This window comes from Gopherus flavomarginatus, chromosome 2, assembly GCF_025201925.1.
Source record: "Gopherus flavomarginatus isolate rGopFla2 chromosome 2, rGopFla2.mat.asm, whole genome shotgun sequence".
NCBI lineage: Eukaryota > Metazoa > Chordata > Testudines > Testudinidae > Gopherus > Gopherus flavomarginatus.
Window position 1 is genome coordinate 2,032,136 of NC_066618.1, and position 23,564 is coordinate 2,055,699.

The window sequence follows — 23,564 nt, forward strand, 5'->3', positions numbered from 1 at the left end:
TTATTCATACCTCTTTTATATCTCATCGGTCCTGACAACCCCCCTCCCCATTTCAATTCCTGGGGAAACCACTGCCAGCTGCTCCCCCCGCCGGCGAAGCCAAGCTGACCTGTGGTGCGGAGCCGGGCGGAGGTCCTGTGCGCAGTCACTGTGAGGGCCCGGAGGCAGCTCACGGCCCCTTTGCTCCCACACGCCACCTTCTCCGCCGTGATCAGCAGCTTCCAGTCCACAAAGTCCTGCCAGGCAACGGTCCCCCAACCTGTGAGGGCCGGAGACGCGGCCCCAGGGCGGCTCCCCAGCCCTTCCCCGCCACTCATCCCCGGCCGAGGGGAATGGGACCTGCCCGCCGCTCTCTAGGGCCCTGTGCAGGCTGGGCTGTGGACGCGGGGCTCTGCTCTGGTTTGTTACTGGAGGGTCTCTCTGGAGCTGCACCAACACTGAGGCCATGTCTACATCTAAAGTTTTGCAGCGCTGGTTGTTACAGCTGTATTAGTACAGCTGTATAGGGCCAGCGCTGCAGAGTGGCCACACTTACAGCAACCAGCGCTGCAAGTGGTGTTAGATGTGGCCACACTGCAGCGCTGTTGGGCGGCTTCAAGGGGGGTTCCGGGAACGCGAGAGGAAACCGGGAAAGGAGACCCGCTTCGCCGCGGTTTGCTCTCTCGTTCCCGGAGCCACCCAGCAAACCGCAGGGAAGGAGATCTGATTGCTCTGGGCTCCGGGGAACGAGAGAGCAAACCGGGAAAGGAGACCCGCTTCGCCGCGGTTTGCTCTCTCGTTCCCGGAGCCACCCAGCAAACCGCAGGGAAGGAGATCTGATTGCTCTGGGCTCCGGGAACGAGAGAGCAAACCGGGAAAGGAGACCCGCTTCGCCGCGGTTTGCTCTCTCGTTCCCGGAGCCACCCAGCAAACCGCAGGGAAGGAGACCTGCTTGCTCGGGGCTCCGGGAACGAGAGAGCAAACCTGGGAAAGGAGACCCGCTTCGCCGCGGTTTGCTCTCTCGTTCCCGGAGCCACCCAGCAAACCGCAGGGAAGGAGACCTGCTTGCTCGGGGCTCCGGGAACGAGAGAGCAAACCTGGGAAAGGAGACCCGCTTGATTACCAGAGGCTTCCTCCTTCCACGGAGGTCAAGAAAAGCGCTGGTAAGTGTCTACATTGGATTACCAGCGCTGGATCACCAGCGCTGGATCCTCTACACCCGAGACAAAACGGGAGTACGGCCAGCGCTGCAAACAGGGAGTTGCAGCGCTGGTGGTGCCCTGCAGATGTGTACACCTTCAAAGTTGCAGCGCTGTAACTCCCTCACCAGCGCTGCAACTTTCTGATGTAGACAAGCCCTGAGTGGCCAGGCTCTGCATGCCTTGGGATTCCCTTCCTGTCCAGCACACTGGGCACTCCTGCCCGGCCCCCAAGCCCCACGGTGGCTCCCAGGGCACCAGACCCCCCGGCAGCCTGCCCCCCCAGCCCCACAGCAGCTCCCAGGGCACCAGACCCCCCTCCCCTGGCCCCCCAGCCCCATGGCAGTTCCCAGGGCACCAGACCCCCCCTCCCCTGGCCCCCCAGCCCCACGGAGGCTCCCAGGGCTCCAGACCCCCCCAGCAGCCTGGACCCCCAGCCCCACGGCAGCTTCCAGGGCACCAGACCTCCACCTCTCCTGGCCCCCCAGCCCCATGGTGGCTCCCAGGGCTCCAGACCCCCCAGCAGCCTGGAACCCCAGCCCCACTGCAGCTTCCAGGGCACCAGACCCCCACCTCTCCTGGCTCCCCAGCCCCAAGGTGGCTCCCAGGGCTCCAGACCCCCCTCCCCCCCGGCAGCCTGGCACCCACCCAGCAGCTCTCAGAGCACCAAACCCCACCTTCCACCCCCCGCCAGCCTGGCCCCCCAGCCCCACAGCAGCTCCCAGGGCACCAGAGCCCCCTCCCATGGCCCCACAGCAGCTCCCAGGGCTCCATACCCCCCCACAGCCTGGCCCCCCAGCCCCACGGCAGCTCCCAAGGCACCAGACCCCACTCCCCCCAGCAGCCTGGCACCTCACCTGCACCAGGATGTACTCGCAGATGCCATGGAAGGAGTAGCGCTTCTGGTCGAAGGTCACATAGTGCGGGTCCCCGATCAGGGCACACTCAGCCGAGCACTTGTCCTGCGAGCAGCGCCAGCGCCCACCCTGGCACGTGCTGCAGGGACGGGGTGAGAGAGGGGCACAGGGTCGCCACGGCTCGCTGGGCTCCCTGCCATAAGCTGGGCCGCGGCATGCACTCTGGGAAGTTGCTGTGGGTGCCTGGGCCCGCTGGACATGGCGAGGGGCATCTCCAGGAGGGACATCTCCAGCCTGGTGAGGCTCAGCCTGGGCACCCACCCAGGGGTCCCCAGCAGCTCCTGGGTGTCGTGTCCCAGCTGCCACCCGTCTCTCTGGTTCCACTCAAGTAGCTTTGTTCAGTCGCTGCCCTGCCCCCGCCCCACCAGGCCCGATTCACCTGGGTGGGTCTCCTCTGCAGCTCGCGGGAGGTACCCCACAGGAGCTGGGCACGAACCCAGGAGTGATGTTATGAGTCTGATCTAGTATCTCATTGAAAGGTGACAGGGCCAGGAAGAGTTAATTAACTCACATACTGACCTGACCCATGAGTGAACCTTAAGGACTTATTAGGAAAATATGTAAATAAATAGAGCTTTGAAACGCAAATCTGCATTGTTAGAGGTAGAGGGGGAGGTGTTTGCTCAGGTCTTGTGATGTAAGCAAACAAGTCTTGTCTATTGCTATAGTTTTAATTCAAAGATCAAAACAGGAATATTAGGAAGATACTTGAGGGAAATAGAATTATTGTCTATGTGTCTCTTTGAAGGTTGTGGTAACCTGTATCTGAACTGTTTAATGGATAAATTACCCTGTGCTAATTGCCAGGATGTTTGGAAGGAGAGTTAAACCTATTGTTTTCTCAGGCCGAAAGGCTGCTGGAAATGTATAAAAATCTGGGGACATGATCCTACTTCATCTCAGATCTGCTTTGGGTTTCAAGAGGGGGGAACCTTAAGCCACAAGAATTGAGATCCCCAGTCACTGACTGGAGCCACCCTGAATATGGAAATTGGACTATAACCTCTGGACTATTTCTAAAAGGGATTTTGGCAGCTACAAGCTCACCTCTGCTGTGTATCTGAACCTCAAGAATTGAATTCAAGTCTGTCTGTAGACTGATCTTTTAACCAACACTCTCTCTCTTTTCTTGTTTAATAAATGTTAGCTTTGTTAATAAGAATTGGCTCTAAGCGTGTATTTTGGGTAAGATCTAAGTTATAATTGGACCTGGGTGTGTGGCTGACCCTTTGGGATTGGAAGAACCTTTGCTTTTATTTGATGAGATAAGATTTTCAGTAACCATCATCATATCTGATGTATGTGTCTGGGCACTTTAAGGGAACTGCGTTGTTTGGACTTCTGAATAACCTATATGGTAAAATAGAAGTTGTTTTGGGCTGGTTGATAAATCGAAATATTGGAACAACTACCAGCTTTTGGGGTTTGTCTGCCCCGTTCTGTTTGCAGTTCACCCTAATTGAGTGACCTCAGCTGGCTCCCACAGGTCAGCTGTATGGGAAAGTGGAGTGCAGCTGCCTGGGCGAGGGAGAAGGGCTCCCAGTGATTCCCCAGGAGGCAGGGGGCTCCCCACACAATGCTGTTGTCCCCTCGGGCAGGGTGGGATCACGGGCTGGCTGAGCTGTGAGACGGGGACTGTCATAAACAGATAGCTAAGGGTTAATGTCTCTTTCACCTGAAGCACCTGACCAGAGGACCAATCAGGAAACCGGATTTTTTCAACTTTGGGTGGAGGGAATTGAGTGTCTAAGGTCTTTGTTTTCCGTCTGCCTGCCTTCTCTGAGCTTTGGAGAAGTAGCTCTACTTTCTAGTCTTCTGTTTCTAAGTGTAAGGACAAAGAGATCAGATAGTAAGTTCTATGGTTTTCTTTTCTTTGGTATTTGCATGAATATAAGTGCTGGAGTGCTTTGATTTGTATTCTTTTTGAATAAGGCTGTTTATTCAATATTCTTTTAAGCAATTGACCCTGTGTTGTATCATCTAATACAGAGAGAACATTTGTACTTATTTTTCTTTCTTTTTATATAAAGCTTTCTTTTAAGACCTGTTGGAGTTTTTCTTTACTTCAGGGAAATTGAGTCTGTACTCACCAGGGAATTGGTGGGAGGAAGGAATCGGGGAGATTTGTGTGTTGGATTGCTAGCCTGACTTTGCATTCCCTCTGGGGGAATAGGAAAGTACTTTTTGTTTCCAGGATTGGGAACAGAGAGGGAGATTCACTCTGTTTGAATTCACAGAGCTTGTGTCTGTGTATCTCTCCAGGAGCACCTGGAGGGGGGAAGGGAAAAAGGATTATTTCCCTTTGTTGTGAGACTCAAGGGATTTGGGTCTTGGGGTCCCCAGGGAAGGTTTTTCAGAGGGACCAGAGTGCCCCAAAACACTCTAATTTTTTGGGTGGTGGCAGCAGGTACCAGGTCCAAGCTGGTAACTAAGCTTGGAGGTTTTCATGCTAACCCCCATATTTTGGACGCTAAGGTCCAAATCTGGGACTAAGGTTATTACATGAGTGGCAGCTGGTGGGAGATAGACAGAACCCAGAAGCCAGTAGAAATATTATATTTTTCTTTTCTCTGCTAAGGGCTTTTTAGCAGAGAGAAACAGTTTGGTTTTAAAAGGGAACCAGAGAGAAATTTTTTTTTTCTGCTCTCTCTGGCAGTTTGTGGCTTGCATGTTAAGCAGAAGTCGTTAAGGACTATTAACAGTCTTTTGTCACACAATAGCACTCCCATTGAGAGTCGTACCAGCACTTATAGGCATGCAAATAAAGTGGTTTTTCTGGTTTCCCTTCATTGAACATTAGCTAGAGAGAGAAAAGGAAAATTAGCTAAAGGCACTGTTGCTAGGCAGACTTCAGGAGGCAACAGAGAACCTGCAGTTCAGAAGATAAACACCGGAGGGCACCCCAACCCAAGAAAACAGGAATCATGACTTCTAAGGCAAAAATTGCGGCCGAAGAACAAATCAAAGAAGCTGAACACAGGCGACAGATGGAGATGAAAGAAAGAGAAGAACAAATCAAACAGGCAGCACACAAAAGAAAACTAGAAGAAGAAGAGTTCGCCCACCGAAGGAAACAAGAAGAAGAAAAATAAGTACAAATGTTCTCTCTGTATTAGATGATACAACACAGGGTCAATTGCTTAAAAGAATATTGAATAAACAGCCTTATTCAAAAAGAATACAAATCAAAGCACTCCAGCACTTATATTCATGCAAATACCAAAGAAAAGAAAACCATAGAACTTACTATCTGATCTCTTTGTCCTTACACTTAGAAACAGAAGACTAGAAAGTAGAGCTACTTCTCCAAAGCTCAGAGAAGGCAGGCAGACGGAAAACAAAGACCTTAGACACTCAATTCCCTCCACCCAAAGTTGAAAAAATCCGGTTTCCTGATTGGTCCTCTGGTCAGGTGCTTCAGGTGAAAGAGACATTAACCCTTAGCTATCTGTTGTGGGATCACGGGCTGGCTGAGCTGTGAGACGGGGACTGACCCTGCTCCGTCACTGAGGGGCCCATAGAGCCCGTCCCGTCCCCCCAGATCACCACACCCCAGCCTGGCACGGGACGGTGCCAGCAGCTGCCCCAGGCAGAGCAGAGACAAGCTCACCTCGGCAGTGCGGGACAGGGGCTCAGGCTGGCTGGGGGTTACCCAGGGGCTGCCCCTCCCCGGTGCCCATTCCGGCACCCAGCTGGCAGAGGGGATGGGGGCATTCCTTACCACTGGTTGCACCGCTGCTGGATGCTCTGCCCTGGGTTGTACTTCTGGCGACGGTGATAACAGGGGCAGTCGCTCTCAGGGACGCAGGCCCCCCCCTCCAGGTAGAGGCCCGGCGGGCACTCGCAGCCACTCACGCACTCGTCCCTGCAGTGCCCCTCCTCACCGGTGCCCACAGTGGCACAGCTGGCCGGGCATGAGGACACGCAGTCCGAGTACTGCTTCCCCTGGCTGCACTGCTTCTCTGTGGGGCAGACACACGGCGCCTCAGGCCTGGGCTGGCAGTGCCCCCTCTGCCGGGCAGCTGAGCGCGGGCTCCCAGGGAGCACATCTGCCCTGTCGCTCATGTCAGAGGAACACATGTGGGGAGATGCCACGAGAGCCTCAAGGGGCTGCTGCTCCCCCCATGCAGGCTGCGGTGCCGAAGTGAGAGGAGCTGCTCCCCGCTGACAGGGGTAGTGGGTCTCTTACCCATGGGCTTCGCCACGAGAGGGCAGCACCATTCCCTGCCTCCTACACATGCACCAGACCCTTCCAGCCTGAGGCGTTCATGGGCAGGCTGCCCGGGGGGCTGAGCCTCTCCTGAGCATGCAGGGGGGTGAACGTGGCCATGAGGGTGGGTGTATGTAGGGGCCAGGGCTGGATGCGACCCAGGTGCGAGGGGAAGGCGTGGGGTCTGTGGCAGGTGGCGTGCGTGTGGGTGGAGGGCAGGGCAGGGGGGAAGGGGTCCGTAGTGCTGCCGGGGAGTGCATGGTCCCTACCGCAGAACCCAGGCCTCCGCCAGTCGACATAGACTTGCTGCTGGGCGCAGTCGCGGGCATAGCTGGCGAAGGTGGCGCAGATGGCCTCCTGCCGCCCGGCTCCCGTGCCTCCCTGCTGGCAGGACGCATACATGCAGGCTTCATAGAATCCGCCCGGGTCCACCTGCCGGGAGAGAGGCCACGTCAGTGAGCGCCGGGGGGCGCGGCTGCCCCCGGGGGGGTGGGAACTGCCGTCCCCTGACCTCGGAGTGGCATTGGCTGAAGGGGCTGGCCAGCAGCTTCTGGCACACGGCCTCGGCCTCCTGCCTCAGGGCACCGGCCTCCGTGACGTCGCAGCTGTGTCCCGTCTCCGCCGCGTCCTGGCACGGGAGCTGCACCCGGACAAAGCAGAAACCCCGTCAGTGCCAGAGCATCCCAGGCTCCACCATCAGCCCAGCACCCCCCAGAGTCACATGGGGGGGAGGAGCACCCCTAGCCTCAGCCATCAGCCCAGCGCCCCCCAGAGCTGCATGGGGGGGGAGCACCCCCACCTCACCCCATGCAGCTCCCGGGCGCTCCCCCTTCTGAGCATGCATTGCTCCTGTGAGGGAGAAGCATTGCCACCAGCTGCCGCACACACCCCAGCTTCAGCTGCTCCTGGCAGGGTTAGGAACATGCTGCAGAGAGGCGAAGGGCTCTGGGCACTAGCGAAGCCCTTGGGGGGTGTCACACCTTCCCCCTCCCTCTGAGCCATGGGAGAGGACAGCAGCAGATGCCCTCCACAGTACCTCTGGGCTGGCATCCGGGACCCTCCAGGAATTCCCGAAGCTGGCAGCGAGCGTGGCCACATCCCCTCCTACACGCAGGAAGTCATCTGCAAGCACAACAGGTGCTGGGAATGTGAGGAGAGGAACCCGCCCCTGCTGGTGGGTCAGGGATGGGAATGGGGACACCCCCCGCTGCCAGATCTCCCCTCAGTTCTCACACTGCGCTCACCAGCCCAAGCCGGGAAGAGCCTCTGGTGTCTGTTCCCTGCTCCGCCCCAGGGGAGACGCATGGGCAGTGGGAGGGCTTGTTCTCGGGGCACTATCACCAAGACACAGGCAGGCCAAGGAGAGAAGAGCCCCAGGGGTGCAAGGACCATCCTGTCCTGTCCCTTGGAGCGAGCTGGGGGCCCCTCACCCAGCAAGGCCGTTGGATGGCAGCTTGGATCCTGCTGCACCAGGGCAGGTGTCCCCCCTTCATGGGGATGCAGGGGACGGGAATGTCCCATGCCCTGGCAGGGGATGCTCCGGTGCTCGCTGAGCGCTGTGAGGGAGACACACTCCCAGCAGGGCTGGTGGAGATGGAGACTGTGAGGAAGTGGGAATGTTCGTAATGTTTTCTTTGAATCCTGGGTGGGTGCCTGTGACACAGCAGGGAGAGGGGAGTGTTGCCCTGGGGAGGTTACAGGGGAGTTTTGCTGGGACTGGCTACACTGGGGGTGAGCGTCTTTCCTTGAGGCCAGATACCTGAGCACATAACATGAGAACCAGGAGCGGAGCTGGAGCCAGGTGACACCTTTGCCCAAAGGCTGGAGGAGGAGCCGGGGAAGAGGGGCTGAGTGAGAGGCTGGAGGGGGTTTCAGTTTGGAGTTGGCTGGGAAAATGGAAGGGAGCCCAGACTGGGCTCTGGCCTCCCAACAGGGCTCTGGCCTTCCTGACCCCCCAAAATGGACCCGGCTGAGGGATCCTATTGTCTGTGCCTGCAAGGTCTGTCTGGGACTGTGTCCTGTCATCTAATAAACCACCTGTGTTACTGGCTGGCTGAGAGTCCCGGGGAATCGCAGGACGTGGGGTGCAGGGCCCTGACTCCCCCACACTCCATGATAGAGCTATCTTGGGTCCTCAGGGCAGGGCGCTGTCGGCAGGGGATCCAGCCCCACGCGGTGAGCAGGGCGGGTTGGGGGCAGGGCGCTGTCGACAGGGTGCCTAGCCCCACGCAGTGAGCAGGGCAGGTTGGGGGCAGGGCGCTGTTGGCAGGGGGCCTGGCCCCATGCGGTGACCAGGGTGGGTTGGGGGCAGGGCGCTGTCGGCAGGGTGCCCAGCCCCACGCGGTGAGCCGGCGGGTTGGGGGCAGGGCGTTGTTGGCAGGCGGCCCAGCCCCACACGGTGAGCAGGGCGGGTTGGGGATAGGGTGCTGTCGGCAGGGGGTCCGACCTCATGCGGTGAGCAGGGCGGGTTGGGTATAGGGCGCTGTCGGCAGGGGGCCCAGCCCCATGCGGTGAGCCGGCAGGTTGGGGGCAGGGCACTGTTGGCAGGGTGCCCAGCCCCACGCGGTGAGCAGGGTGGGTTGGGGGCAGGATGCTGTCGGCAGAGGGTCCAGCTCCACATGGTGAGCAGGACGTGTGGCCCTAGGACACGTGCTGTCAGCAGGGGGTCTGGCACCCCGTGGTGAGCTGGGTAGGTTGCCACCATAAGGCTGCGCTCACCAGCAGGATCGTCGTTGTAGAGCCCGCAGAGCCCGCGTGTGGCACCCCGCAGCTCCCCGCTGACCGTCACATACACCGTGTCGCGCCCGTCAGACTTGACCCGCACGCCCAGGCCGCTCTCCACGAAGACGAAGTCACCAAGCCACCGGACGCTGATCCCTGCAGGGGGAGAGCGGGGGGCAGCTCAGCAGAGCCAGGGGCCCGGCTGCCGGCCAGTGCCCACAGAGACGGGGCGGCTCTGAGCAACGGGCACATGGGCCTCCCTGCCAGGGAGATGGAGCCAGCGGTGGGATCATCTCTAGGAGGGGCTGGGAGTCCTAGGACTGGGCTGCTCAGAGCCCTGGGTGATGGACTGTCGGCCTGCTCCTGCCCGGGCACAGCCTCAGTGCTCTGTGTGCCCCTTAATCCCATCCCATTCCCCCAAACTCACCCCCTCGGGGCCCATACGGCCGGACCCAGGCCCCCTAAGCGCTGCTAGACCCCTCCTCCCACCAGCTCTGCCTGGGCGCTGGGCACGATGGACCCTGGCAGGTGTCAGGGGAGCTGAGAACCAAGCGCCTGGGGAGACCCCAATGAGCCCAGGACACGGGAGTATTCAGGGCTCTGCCAGGCAGATGGGCAGATCGGAAGCCCCTGTGTGCCATGTGCTGGCCCCGTGGCTTTCCCCCACACAGCTCTCTGACCCCCTCACCGTCCTGTAGGAGTGGCTTCCCCTCCGGCACCACAGCCCCATTCACGGAGACTTTTCGGCCCTGAGCCATGACCAGGTCCAGCCCGAAGAGCATGCGCAGCGTCTGTGGGGGAGCCGGGGCAGGGAGTGAGCGAGCTGGCAGCTCAGGGGTGCGCGGAGCTAGCTGAGGGTGGTGGAACATGGCCCATGGCTTAACAGCATGGGGACGAGCCACTGGGACCAGCTTTCCCGGGCAGTGGGGAGTCTCCATCCCTCGCTGGCTCCCCAGGAGATTGGCTACTTCCCTGAGAGACGCTCTAGCCCAGTGATTTCCCTCCACCCCCCCTGAATTTCTCCAACCCCTTCCCCAGTTTTGTAAACTAGTTACATGCCAAACCTGGTGGGTGAACCTTGCGACTTTTTCCTCACCCACAACTATTTCACATTTGGGGACAATATATACCTTCAAGTCAGCGGCACTGCTATGGGTACCCGCATGGCCCCACAGTATGCCAACATCTTTATGGCTGACTTAGAACAACGCTTCCTCAGCTCTTGTCCCCTAACACCCCTACTCTACTTGCGCTACACTGATAACATCTTCATCATCTGGACCCATGCTAAAGAAGCCCTCGAGGAATTCCACTATGATTTCAACAATTTCCATCCCACCATCAACCTCAGCCTAGATCAGTCCACACAAGCGGTCCACTTCCTCGACACTACTGTGCTAATAAGCGATGGTCACATAAACACCACCCTATATCAAACCCACCGACTGCTATACTTACCTACATGCCTCCAGCTTCCATCTAGGACACACCACATGATCCATTGTCTACAGCCAAGCTCTAAGATACAACCGCATTTGCGCCAATCCCTCAGACAGGGACAAACACCTACAAGATCTCTATCAAGCATTCTTCAAACTACAGTACCCACTTGCTGAAGTGAAAAAAGAGATTTACAGAGCCAGAAGAGTACCCAGAAGTCATCTACTACAGGACAGGCCCAACAAAGAAAATAACAGAACACCACTAGCCATCACCTGCAGCCCCCAACTAAAACCTCTCCAGCACATCATCAAAGATCTACAACCTATCCTTAAAGATGATCCCTCACTCCCACAGATCTTGGGAGATAGGCCTGTCCTCACTTATAGACAGTCTCCCAACCTGAAGCAAATACTCACCAGCAACCACACGCCACAAAACAAAAACACTAACCCAGGAACCTATCCTGCAACAAAGCCCGATGCCAGCTTTGTCCACATATCTATTCAAATGACACCATCATAGGACCTAACCACCTCAGCCACGCCATCAGGGGCTCGTTCACCTGCACATCTACCAATGTGATATATGCCGTCATGTGCCAGCAATGCCCCTCTGCCATGTACATTGGCCAAACCGGACAGTCTCTACGCAAAAGAATAAATGGACACAAATCTGACATCAGGAATCATAACATTCAAAAACCAGTAGGAGAACACATCAACCTCTCTGACCATTCGATAACAGATTTAAAGGTGGCAGTTTTGCAACAGAAAAGCTTCAAAAACAGACTCCAAGGAGAAACTGCTGAACTTAAATTAATATGCAAACTAGATACCATTAATTTGGGCTTGAATAGAGACTGGGAGTGGCTGAGTCATTACACACATTGAAGTTATTTCCCCATGTTAAGTGTCCTTACACCTTCTTGTCAACTGTCCAAAATGGGCCATCTTAATTATCACTGCAAAAGTTTTTTTTTATCCTGCTGACAACAGCTCATCTTAATTAATTAGCCTCTTACAGTTGGTATGGCAACTCCCACCTTTTCATGCTCTCTGTGTGTGTATATATCTCCTCACTCTATGTTCCATTCTATGCATCCGATGAAGTGAGCTGTAGCCCATGAAAGCTTATGCTCAAATACATTTGTTAGTCTGTAAGGTGCCACAAGTATGCCTGTTCTTTTTGCAGATACAGACTAACACGGCTGCTTTTCTGAAACATGCCAATTTAGTGACTGTTTGGAAATTTGAATTGAAATTGAAACATTAATACACACTTTAAAAGCAGATATAGTGTATGATAAAATACGTGTATCTGAAAGTATAATAGATTTGAAAAGCATGAACATAGACTAGCTTCCTTATACAGCTGGGTTTTTTTATGACAATGTCAGTGCATTCATTTCGGTGATGTTGGCCAATCTAATAATTTCAAATGATGATTTGTAAGCAAAGTCTCAAAGAGCTTTCCCTCACAGCTAATGGTGAGCTGGGGGCTGGGGGGAAAGGCTTCAGGACCAGATTGCATTTACATTCACACCTAATCTACCTAGGGATCCAGCAAACAGAGCTGTGTTGCCCAAGTGATAGATTTTGGCTGGGGCTGGGTTACAATCACTTGAATGTGCGTGGGGGAGTTGGGAATGAAATGTTGTTGCTCTTATTGTATGAGTAAAGGGCAGTAGAACTGTACTTAGCCTGTGATGATTTGAAGGCATCAAGAGAGAGGGTGGAGATCTGCCCCTCTCCACTGTTTAAAGACAGAGCTGATTAGGCCCCATAGAGAGTCTTTTGCTCTGTTAAGTGACCACTGCAGCTGAAATCACTGACGATCAGGTCTAAGTGCTTAGTCCTGTTGTGGGACAGCGTTCCTGTGGGGACAGTGTTTTTCTGTAAGAGACAGCCCAGACTGCACTAGCAGCGAGGTTCCCCCACTGAGAGCTCAGCTGAAATCACTGAGAGCTGCTGGAACCTCAAGAGACCAACTCACAGAGGTCACAGTGGCAGGTGGCAGCAGAAGGTGACAGTGCAGGGCCATTGGCAACAGAGCGGTGGAGTGAACGGTGGCACAATGAACAGACGTGGCCAGAGCGAGCAGTGAGCAGCTGGAGGAACAAGGAAGGTCCCTTCTTGCCCTCCACCTGGGAGATGTACTCATGTGAAAGCACCTCTGATGGCTTAAATAAGGGGCACGTTAAATAAACATTTGTTTGTTGGACTGTACTTTAGTGACTTTGCTCCAGAATGCTAGATTTGTGACTGGGAATGGAAATGTATACAAATATGTGTCCTAGTAGGCCACGATTTTTAAAATGCATTATTTGCCAAGGTTGTTATCTCACATTGTTGCTGTCTTGAGAGGTCATTATGTTGGGGAGTTTCTGTACTAAACATTTTTGTTATTATAATTAATTTTTACATAAGAATGGTCATACTGGGTCAGATCAATGGTCCATATAGCTCAGTATCCTGTCTTCTGACAGTGGTCAATGCCAGGTGCTTCAGAGGGAATGAACAGAACAGGTAACCATCAAGTGATCCATCCCGTTCATAGAATCATGGAATCATAGAATATCAGGGTTGGAAGGGACCTCAGGAAGGTATCTAGTCCAACTCCCTGCTCAAAGCAGGACCAATTCCCAACTAAATCATCCCAGCCAGGGCTTTGTCAAGCCTGACCTTAAAAACCTCTAAGAAAGGAGATTCCACCACCACCCTAGGTAACCCATTCCAGTGCTTCACCACTCTCTGCGTGAAAAAGTTTTTCCTAATATCCAACCTAAAACCTCCCCCACTGCAACTTGAGACCATTGCTCCTTGTTCTGTCATCTGCCACCACTGAGAACAGTCTAGATCCAACCTCTTTGGAACCCCCTTTCAGGTAGTTGAAAATCCCCCCTCATTCTTCTCTTCCGCAGACTAAACAATCCCAGTTCTCTCAGCCTCTCCTCATAAGTCATGTGCTCAGCCTCCTAATCATTTGGCAACAAGGGCACACTGTTGACTCATATCCAGCTTCTCATCCACTGTAATCCCTAGTTCCTTTTCTGCAGAACTGCTGCCTAGCCACTCGGTCCCTATTCTGTAGCAGTGAATGGGATTCTTCCGTCCTAAGTGCAGGACTCTGTTGCCCATTCCCAGCTTCTGGCAAACAGGCTAGGGACACTCAGAGCATGGTGTTGCATCCCTCCCCATCCTGGCTAATAGCCACCGATGGACCTATTCTCCAGGAATTTATCTAGTTCTTTTTCAATCCTGTTATAGTTTTGGTCTTCACAGCATCCCCTTGCAAAGAGTTCCACGGCTTGACTTTATGTTGTGTGAAGAAATACTTCCTTCTGTTTGCTTTAAACCTGCTGCCTATTCATTTCATTGGGTGACTGCTAGTTCCTGTGTTATGTGAAGGTGTAAATAACATTTCCTTCTTCACACCAGTCAAGATTTTATAGACCTCTGTCATATCCCCCTTAGTTGTCTCTTTTCTAAGCTGAAAATTCCCAGTCATTTTAATCTCTCCTGTTTCATACCCCTAATCATTTTAGTTGCCCATCTCTGAACCTTTTCCATTTCCAATCTCTCTCTTTTGGGATGGGTGACCAGATCTGCACACAGTATTCAAGGTGTGCACACACCATGGATTTATACAGAGGTAGTATGATATTTTCTGTCTTATTATCTCTCTCTTTATTAAAAAAGCAAAGGTTTCAGAGTAGCAGCCCTGTTAGTCTGTATCCGTAAAAAGAACAGGAGTACTTGCAGCACCTTAGACTAACAAATTTATTTGAGCATAAGCTTTTGTGAGCTACAGCCAATGAAGTGAGCTGTAGCCCACGAAAGCTCATGCTCAAATAAATTTGTTAGTCTCTAAGGTGCCACAAGTCCTCCTGTTCTTTTTAAAAAAGCAAACAGAATGTTGGGAATCATTGACTGCTGCTGCACATTGAGTGGATGTTTCCAGAGAAGAATCCACAGTGACTCCCGGGCCTTGGCTACACTGGCGCTTTCCAGCGCTGCAACTTTCTCACTCAGGGGTGTGAAAAAACACCCCCCGGAGCGCAGCAAGTTACAGCGCTGCAAAGTGCCAGTGTAAACAGTGCCCCAGGGCTGGGATCACGGCTCCCAGCACTGTAAGCTAATCCCCACGGGGAGGTGGAGTACGTGCAGCGCTGGGAGAGCTCTCTCCCAGCGCTGGCGCCGCGACCACACTCGCACTTCAAAGCACTGCTGCGGGAGCGCTCCCGTGGCAGCGCTGTACAGCTGTAAGTGTAGCCAAACCCTCAGATCTTCCTTGAGTGGTAACAGCTAATTCAGACTCCTTCATTTTGTATGTATAGTTGAGATTGTTTTCCAATGTGCATTGCTTTGCATTTATCAACAATGAATTTCATCTGCCATTTTGTTGCCCAGTCACCCAGTTTTGTGAGATCCCTTTGTAACATTTCGCAGTCTGCCTGGGACTTAACTATCTTGATTAGTTTTGTACCATCTGAAAATTTTGCCACCTCACTGTTTACCCATTTTTCCAGATCATTTATGAGTATGTTGAATAGTAATGGTCCCAGTACTGGCTACCCCTCAGAGATACTACTATTTATTTCTCTCCATTCTGAAAACTGACCATTTATTCCTACCCTTTGTTTCCTATCTTTTAACCAGTTACTGATCCATGAGAGGACTGCCCTCTTAAAAAAATTATATGTTTTTAGAAACCTAGACCTGTTATATGTTTTGGTGTAACTTGCATTATCCTTATGTTAAATTTGCATTATCCTAACAAAACACTTTACTTTATTCATATCTCTTTTATATAGCTCATCGGTCCTGACACCCCCCTCATGTAAATTTGAACACCCCCCCTAATTTCAATTCTTGGGGAAACCACTGCTCTAGCCAGACACAAGCCACGGGGCTCGGGCCAGAAAGAACTGGCTGAAATTCACGGCCTGTGGCCTGAGAGATCTTCTGGCCTGAAGCTCTGTGGAGCGGGGGGGGTAGGTGACCTCCATCGGCCCCTCCTCAGCCAGTCTCCCCCCCGGGGTCTCCCTGGTACCCCCCTCCACCCCCAGCCCACTCTCAGTGTGTCTCTCTGGCTCTCTCTTTGTGACGTTGCATCCATATGATTTATGGAAATATCCTTAGGAGGGGAAATATGATGTAACTGGAATATGCTTTGTGCAAAAGGTCTCTTGGAAGGCATCATTACAAAGGTTATAACCTAGTGACTATATTCTCCCTATTTGTAGGCATGTCCCACTCTTGTATCTGAAGCCAGGAATATGAAGTATAACTCTGGGGGCCTCTTGTAATTGTGCAAAGTGTGGGCCTTTGATGGAGGTTTAGAATCTTGATGGCTCCCATTGACTAGAACCATTGGCTGTGAATGGCTGTTTACTTGCAAGCCTTCCTGAGTACCTGTGAGCCAGCCCAGGAAGAATGGAGGCTGGGGTGTCTCACAGGCCATGTGACCATGTCACATGATGCTGGAATCCAAAGGGGGGTGGGGACCCCAAGAGACAAAAGATTCCTGCCTTGGGCCAAAGCTATAAAAGGGGGTGGAACAGGACAAAGGGGGCTGCAGTCATGAGAAATCCCCTAGCTACCACCTGAGCTGGAACTGACAAGGACTGTACCAGGGAAAGGATTGGGCCCAGATGAGGAAGGAGTCTAGTCTGTGAAAGAAGCTTATTGGAACATCGCTGAGGATCAGATTTACCTGTATTCAGCTTCTTAATGTATTAGGCTTAGACTTGCGAGTTTATTTTGCTTTTGTGACTTACTTTGTTCTGTCTGTTATTACTTGAGACCACTTACATCCTACTTTTTATACTTAATACAATCACTTTTGTTTATTAATGAACCCAGAGTAAGTGATTAATCCCTGGGGGAGCAAACAGCTGTGAATGTCTCTCTATCAGTGTTATAGAGGGTGAACAATCTATGAGTTTACCCTGTATAAGCTTTATACAGAGTAAAGCGGATTTATTTGGGGTTTAGATCCCATTGGGAGCTGAGTGTCTGGGCACTGGAGAGGTGACCTGCTGAGCTGTTTTCAGCTAAGCCTGCAGTTTGGGGGGCATGGCCTAGACCCTGGGTCTGTGTTGCAGCAGGCTGGTGTGTTTGGCTCAACAAGGCAGGGTTCTGGAGTCCCAAGCTGGCAAGGAAAATGGGCTCAGAGGTAACTTCAGCACATCAGGTGACAGTCCCAAGGGGGTCTCTGTGACTGAACCCATCACACTCTCCCTTGCTCTTTTCTCACTCCCTCTCCCTTTCTTCCTATCTCGCCCCCCACGCCCCACCCGAGGCCCTGGATGGTCCTGGAGGACCCCGGCGAGACCCTGTACCCGGTGGCAGTGTGGTGGTGCGCAGGTCCCACTGCCTGAGATGTCCACGGCCCAGGTGCCGTCGGAGGCAGCGGCTAGGCTGTAGGTGCAGTCCCCATGGAATTGGAAATGTTTCCCATCAAAGCTGCGGTAGTGGAAGCCGGCCCAGGTGACGCAGGTGGTGAAGAGGCGGTGGCGAGGCCTGGGCAGGCCCAGCAGGGCCGTGGGAGGCAAGGGCCGGAGGAGGAAGGGGGTCGGAAGGTCCCCTGCGGAAGAACGGGGGACCAATCAGCCAGCGGGCACGTCACGATCTGGTGACACCTACAGAACTCCAGAACCAGGACCCCCTACTGTGAGCTGCCATAGAGGCAAGGTAGACAGCATGGCCTGGGGGGCACCCAATAACTGGCCTCTGGGAGACCTGGCGTGAGGGGCTCCGAATTGCCCCCCTGGGAGGGTCAGTCAGAGCTCAGCTGCCCAGGGGCAGGCGATAGAGCATGCCAGGGCCACCCTGGGGTCTCTCCTGAGGGTCACTGCTGCCCAAGGGGGTGAGGGTCTCACTCCTTAGCACCCCTGTGGCTGTCCCAGAGAGCACAATGCAGGGAGCAAGGCATGCTGGGAGCTGCCACCTCCCGGGGGCTGCGGCTCCATGGTGCTGGGGAGCGAGACTGGCTGGGTCAGGGGGGCTGGGGGCGCTGCCCCAGGTGGCTGCAGCAGGGCCTGGCTATGGGAGCAGCACGCAGGGCAGTGCCCCTTGCCCCCGGAGCCGGGACTCACCTGGCAGGGGCAGGGTGGAGCAGCTGAGGCAGAGCTCGGAGGAGCTGTTCTTCCAGCTGCGGCCCCAGGGGCGCCCGCAGCACTCAGCCCTGCTCAGCAGGGACAGGTTCCAGGTGCCCAGGCCAGCCTGGCACTGCCACGTGGAGAAGCAGAGCCCCAGGAAGCCCTCACCTGGGGGAGAGCGACAGACACCGGTCAGGGGAGAACGAGGCCCCACCTCCAAACTTGACCCCCACCTGTTTCAGCCTGACGCCCTGTGCCCAGTTCCCCTCCCCGCCCCTGAACTGAGCCCCCACCTGCTCCAGCCCAACGCCCTGTGCCCGGCTCCTCTCCCCTCGAACCCGGCCCCCACCTGCTCCAGCCCAACGCCCTGTGCCCAGCTCCCCTCCCCTCGAACCCGGCCCCCACCTGCTCCAGCCCAACGCCCTGTGCCCAGCTCCCCTCCCCTCAAACCCGGCCCCCACCTGCTCCAGCCCAACGCCCTGTGTCCGGCTCCCCTCCCTCCAAACCCGGCCCCCACCTGCTCCAGCCCAGTGCCCTGTGTCCGGCTCCCCTCCCCTCGAACCTGGCCCCCACCTGCTCCAGCCCAACGCCTTGTGCCCAGCTCCCCTCCCCTCGAACCCGGCCCCCACCTGCTCTAGCCCAGTGCCCTGTGTCCGGCTCCCCTCCCCTCAAACCCGGCCCCCACCTGCTCCAGCCCAACGCCCTGTGCCCAGCTCCCCTCCCCTCGAACCTGGCCCCCACGTGCTCCAGCCCAGTGCCCTGTGCCCAGGTCTCCTCCCCTCGAACCCGGCCCCCACGTGCTCCAGCCCAACGCCCTATGCCCAGCTCCCCTCCCCTCGAACCTGGCCCCCACCTGCTCCAGCCCAACGCCCTGTGCCCAGCTCCCCTCCCCTCGAACCCAGCCCCCACCTGCTCCAGCCCAACGCCCTATGCCCAGCTCCCCTCCCCTCGAACCCGGCCCCCACCTGCTCCAGCCCAACGCCCTGTGCCCAGCTCCCCTCCCCTCAAACCCGGCCCCCATCTGCTCCAGCCCAGTGCCCTGTGCCTGGCTCCTCTCCCCTCGAACCCGGCCCCCATCTGCTCCAGCCCAACGCCCTGTGCCCAGCTCCCCTCCCCTCGAACCCGGCCCCCACGTGCTCCAGCCCAACGCCCTGTGCCCAGCTCCCCTCCCCTCAAACCCGGCCCCCACCTGCTCCAGCCCAACGCCCTGTGCCCAGCTCCCCTCCCCTCGAACCTGGCCCCCACCTGCTCCAGCCCAACGCCCTGTGCCCAGCTCCCCTCCCCTCGAACCTGGCCCCCACCTGCTCCAGCCCAGTGCCCTGTGCCCAGGTCTCCTCCCCTCAAACCCGGCCCCCACGTGCTCCAGCCCAGTGCCCTGTGCCCAGCTCCCCTCCCCTCGAACCTGGCCCCCACCTGCTCCAGCCCAACGCCCTGTGCCCAGCTCCCCTCCCCCTGAACCCGGCCCCCACCTGCTCCAGCCCAACGCCCTATGCCCAGCTCCCCTCCCCTCGAACCCGGCCCCCACCTGCTCTAGCCCAGTGCCCTGTGTCCGGCTCCCCTCCCCTCGAACCTGGCCCCCACCTGCTCCAGCCCAACGCCCTATGCCCAGCTCCCCTCCCCTCAAACCCGGCCCCCACCTGCTCTAGCCCAGTGCCCTGTGTCCGGCTCCCCTCCCTCCAAACCCGGCCCCCACCTGCTCCAGCCCAGTGCCCTGTGCCCAGGTCTCCTCCCCTCGAACCCGGCCCCCACGTGCTCCAGCCCAGTGCCCTGTGCCCGGCTCCCCTCCCCCTGAACCCGGCCCCCACCTGCTCCAGCCCAGTGCCCTGTGCCCGGCTCCTCTCCCCTCGAACCCGGCCCCCATCTGCTCCAGCCCAGTGCCCTGTGCCCGGCTCCTCTCCCCTCGAACCTGGCCCCCACCTGCTCCAGCCCAACGCCTTGTGCCCAGCTCCCCTCCCCTCGAACCCGGCCCCCACCTGCTCTAGCCCAGTGCCCTGTGTCCGGCTCCCCTCCCCTCGAACCTGGCCCCCACCTGCTCTAGCCCAGTGCCCTGTGTCCGGCTCCCCTCCCTCCAAACCCGGCCCCCACCTGCTCCAGCCCAGTGCCCTGTGCCCAGGTCTCCTCCCCTCGAACCCGGCCCCCACGTGCTCCAGCCCAGTGCCCTGTGCCCGGCTCCCCTCCCCCTGAACCCGGCCCCCACCTGCTCCAGCCCAATGCCCTATGCCCAGCTCCCCTCCCCTCGAACCCGGCCCCCATCTGCTCCAGCCCAGTGCCCTGTGCCCGGCTCCTCTCCCCTCGAACCCGGCCCCCATCTGCTCCAGCCCAGTGCCCTGTGCCCGGCTCCCCTCCCTCCGAACCCGGCCCCCACCTGCTCCAGCCCAATGCCCTGTGCCCAGCTCCCCTCCCCGCAAACCCGGCCCCCACTTGCTCCAGCCCAACACCCTGTGCCCGGCTCCCCTCCCCCCGAACCCAGCCCCCACCTGCTCCAGCCCAATGCCTTGTACCCGGCTCCTCTCCCCCCGAACCCAGCCCCCACCTGCTCCAGCCCAATGCCTTGTGCCCAGCTCCCCTCCCCCTGAACCCAGCCCCCACCTGCTCCAGCCCAGTGCCCTATGCCCAGCTCCCCTCCCCCCGAACCCAGCCCCCACCTGCTCCAGCCCAATGCCTTGTGCCCAGCTCCCCTCCCCCTGAACCCGGCCCCCACCTGCTCCAGCCCAGTGCCCTATGCCCAGCTCCCCTCCCCCTGAACTCAGCCCCCGCCAGCCCCAGCCCAATGCCCGACTCCCCTCCCCCCTGAACCCGGCCCCCATTGACCCCAGCCCGATGCCCTGTGCCAGGCTCTGGCAGGCTCCTCACCCTGGGTGCAGTGGGGTCCGCTCCAGCCCTGGCAGCAGCCTCGCACTGTGCGGTTCCACACCACGGGCCTTGTGTCTGGGGGCCTAGTGGGCGGGGGGGAGACACGATCAGAGAGGGGCGGTGGGCACAGACATGGGGGGCACAGAGAGGGGCGGGTGCAGAGAGAGGACAGTAGGCACAGCGGGGACGGGGGCAGAGAGGGGACGGGGGTTCAGAGAGGACAGGGGGCACAGAGGGGGCAGAGTCACACAGAAGGCAGGGGGGTACAGAGAGGGGAGGGGAGTACAGAGGGGGGATGGGGGTTCAGAGAGGACAGGGGGCACAGAGAGGGGATGGGGACACAGAGGGGGTGGTGTCACACAGAGGGGACAGGGGTACAGAAAGGGGACAGGGGTACAGAGAGGACAGGGGGCACAGAGGGGATGGGGCACAGAGAGGGGACGGGGGTCACAGAGAGGGGATGGGGGTACAGAGAGGGGATGAGGGGACAGAGGGGACAGGGAGCACAGAGGGGGTGAGGGGGCACAGAGGGGATGGGGCACAGAGAGGGGACGGGGGTCACAGAGAGGGGATGGGGGTACAGAGAGGGGACGAGGGTACAGAGGGGACAGGGGGCACAGAGGGGGTGGGGTCACACAGAGGGGATGGGGCACACAGAGAACAGGGGGCACAGAGAGGGGATGGGGGCACAGAGAGGACAGGGGGCACAGAGGGGGTGGGGTCACACAGAGGGGATGGGGGTACAGAGGGGACGAGGGGCACAGAGAGGACGGGGGTACAGAGAGGGGACAGGGGCACAGAGGTGTGGGGTCACACAGAGGGGACGGGGGTACAGAGAGGGGACAGGGGTACAGAGAGGACAGAGGTCACAGAGGGGGTGAGGGGGCACAGAGTGGATGGGGCACAGAGAGGGGCCGGGGTCACACAGAGGGGATGGGGGTACAGAGAGGGACAAGGGGCACAGAGAGGACTGGGGTACAGAGAGGACAAGGGGCACAGAGAGGATGGAGGTACAGAGAGGGGACAGGGGCATAGAGGTGTGGGGTCACACAGAGGGGACGGGGGTACAGAGAGGGGACAGGGGTACAGAGAGGACAGAGGTCACAGAGGGGGTGAGGGGGCACAGAGTGGATGGGGCACAGAGAGGGGACGGGGGTCACACAGAGGGGATGGGGGTACAGAGAGGGACAAGGGGCACAGAGAGGACGGGGGTACAGAGAGGACAAGGGGCACAGAGAGGATGGGGGTACAGAGAGGGGACAGGGGCATAAAGGGGTGGGGTCACACAGAGGGGACGGGGGTACAGAGAGGGGACAGGGGTACAGAGAGGACAGGGGTCACAGAGGGGGTGAGGGGGCACAGAGTGGATGGGGCACAGAGAGGGGACGGGGGTCACACAGAGGGGATGGGGGTACAGAGAGGGACAAGGGGCACAGAGAGGACGGGGGTACAGAGAGGACAAGGGGCACAGAGAGGATGGGGGTACAGATAGGGGACAGAGGCACAGAGGGGGCAGGTCACAGAGAGGGGAGGTGCTGAGGGAGTCACTCCTGGGCTGAATCTTCCTTGGTTCCTTATTGGCCTCCCCGATCCCACCTCCCCCCAGCATCCCCTGCTCTGCCCCGCTGGCGGCTCCTGCTTGGCCGGGTGCCCCCCTGCTCTCCCTGCCCACTCACTTGTAGATGTAGCACAGGGAGGCGGCAGGCCCGGCCTGGGCATAGAAGTGGGCAATGGCCTCGTCCCCACCGTAGGCCTGGCGCATCCTGTGCTGGTCGATGCGCCAGCCGGCCAGGTTGTAGTGGTGCACGTCCACGCAGGGCACCGCCTGCTCGCGCCGGGGGCTCACCACCTCCTCCTCCATCACCTGCTCCGTCCTCTCACACCAGCGCCTGCAATGGCACCGGCATCCAAATGAGGAACGGGCCCGGCCCCCACACAGCGCCCTGGACCCCCAAACTGGAGCCCTGGACCCTGAAACCACAACCCTGGTCCCCCAAACCACAACCCTGAACCCGCAAACCATAGCCCTGGACCCAACTCCCCCAAATCAGAGCCCTGGACCCCCAAACTACAACCCTGGTACCTCAAACCAGAGCCCTGGACCCCACTCCTCCAAAGCAGAGCCCTGGACCCCCAAAGCAGAGCCCTGGACCCAGCTCCCCCAAACCAGAGCCCTGAACCCTGCTCCCCCAAACCGGAGCCCTGGACCCCCAAACCACAACTCTGGTACCTCAAACCAGAGCCCTGGACCCCGCTCCCCCAAACCAGAGCCCTGGACCCCCAAGCCACAACCCTGGTCCCCCAAACCACAACCCTGAACCCCCAAACCATAGCCCTGGACCCAGCTCCCCCAAATCAGAGCCCTGGACCCTGAAACCACAACCCTGGTCCCCCAAACCACAACTCTGAACCCCAGACCAGAGCCCTGGACTCAGCTCCCCCAAACCAGAGCCCGGGACCCAGCCTTTCCCACCCCTCCCCTCAGGTTGCAACCCCGGCCCTTAGCCGGCCAAGCCTGACCAGGAGTCCCAGCGCCAAACCCACAGCACTCGGATCCGGAACCCCTTGTGCAGCCCAGGCCTGTGCTGAGGCTGGCTCCCCCGTCCCAGCTCCGACGTGGGGTTCAGGGAGCCTGGCTCCCCATCCCAGCTCCGACGTGGGGTTCAGGGAGCCTGGCTCTCCATCCCAGCTCTGACGTGGGGTTCAGGGAGCCTGGCTCCCCATCCCAGCTCCGAGGTGGGGTTCAGGGAGCCTGGCTCCCCATCCCAGCTCCGAGGTGGGGTTCAGGGAGCCTGGCTCCCTGTCCCAGCTCCAGCATGGGGTTCAGGGAACCTAGCTCCCCATCCCAGCTCTGATGTGGGGTTCAGGGAGCCTGGCTCCCCCATCCCAGCTCCACCATGGGGTTCAGGGAGCCTGGTTTCCCCGTCCCAGCTCTGACGTGGGGTTCAAGGAGCCTGACTCCCCCATCCCAGCTGTGCCGGGATCTGGCTTCCCAGCCTCCCCTCCACATTGGAGTCACAAGGGGAGGGGCTGCCATGGGGTTACCAGACTGCCCAGCCAGCAGCGGAGGGTGAAGCCACGTGGAGGGACTGTGAGGCATTGGGACTGGCTGGAGTCCGGGGGTGAGGAGCCCAGCTGAG

The 23,564-nt window shown here is 57.9% G+C and overlaps 1 protein-coding gene across 1 annotated transcript in view; it reads right to left on the minus strand.

Moving 5' to 3' along the window:
• LOC127045947 (SCO-spondin-like) overlaps positions 1 to 23,564 on the minus strand; it is a 162,019-nt gene that overhangs the window by 134,441 nt on the left and 4,014 nt on the right. The window contains exons 4-15 of the mRNA XM_050942846.1: positions 22,101 to 22,313; positions 20,425 to 20,507; positions 17,569 to 17,739; positions 16,813 to 17,057; positions 9,715 to 9,817; positions 9,024 to 9,182; positions 7,342 to 7,427; positions 6,817 to 6,945; positions 6,575 to 6,737; positions 5,817 to 6,057; positions 2,036 to 2,174; positions 110 to 236 (exon numbers count right to left, since the gene is read on the minus strand). Coding sequence (XP_050798803.1) covers positions 110 to 236; positions 2,036 to 2,174; positions 5,817 to 6,057; positions 6,575 to 6,737; positions 6,817 to 6,945; positions 7,342 to 7,427; positions 9,024 to 9,182; positions 9,715 to 9,817; positions 16,813 to 17,057; positions 17,569 to 17,739; positions 20,425 to 20,507; positions 22,101 to 22,313 — 1,859 coding nt within the window. The remainder of the gene's footprint in view (positions 1 to 109; positions 237 to 2,035; positions 2,175 to 5,816; positions 6,058 to 6,574; positions 6,738 to 6,816; positions 6,946 to 7,341; positions 7,428 to 9,023; positions 9,183 to 9,714; positions 9,818 to 16,812; positions 17,058 to 17,568; positions 17,740 to 20,424; positions 20,508 to 22,100; positions 22,314 to 23,564) is intronic.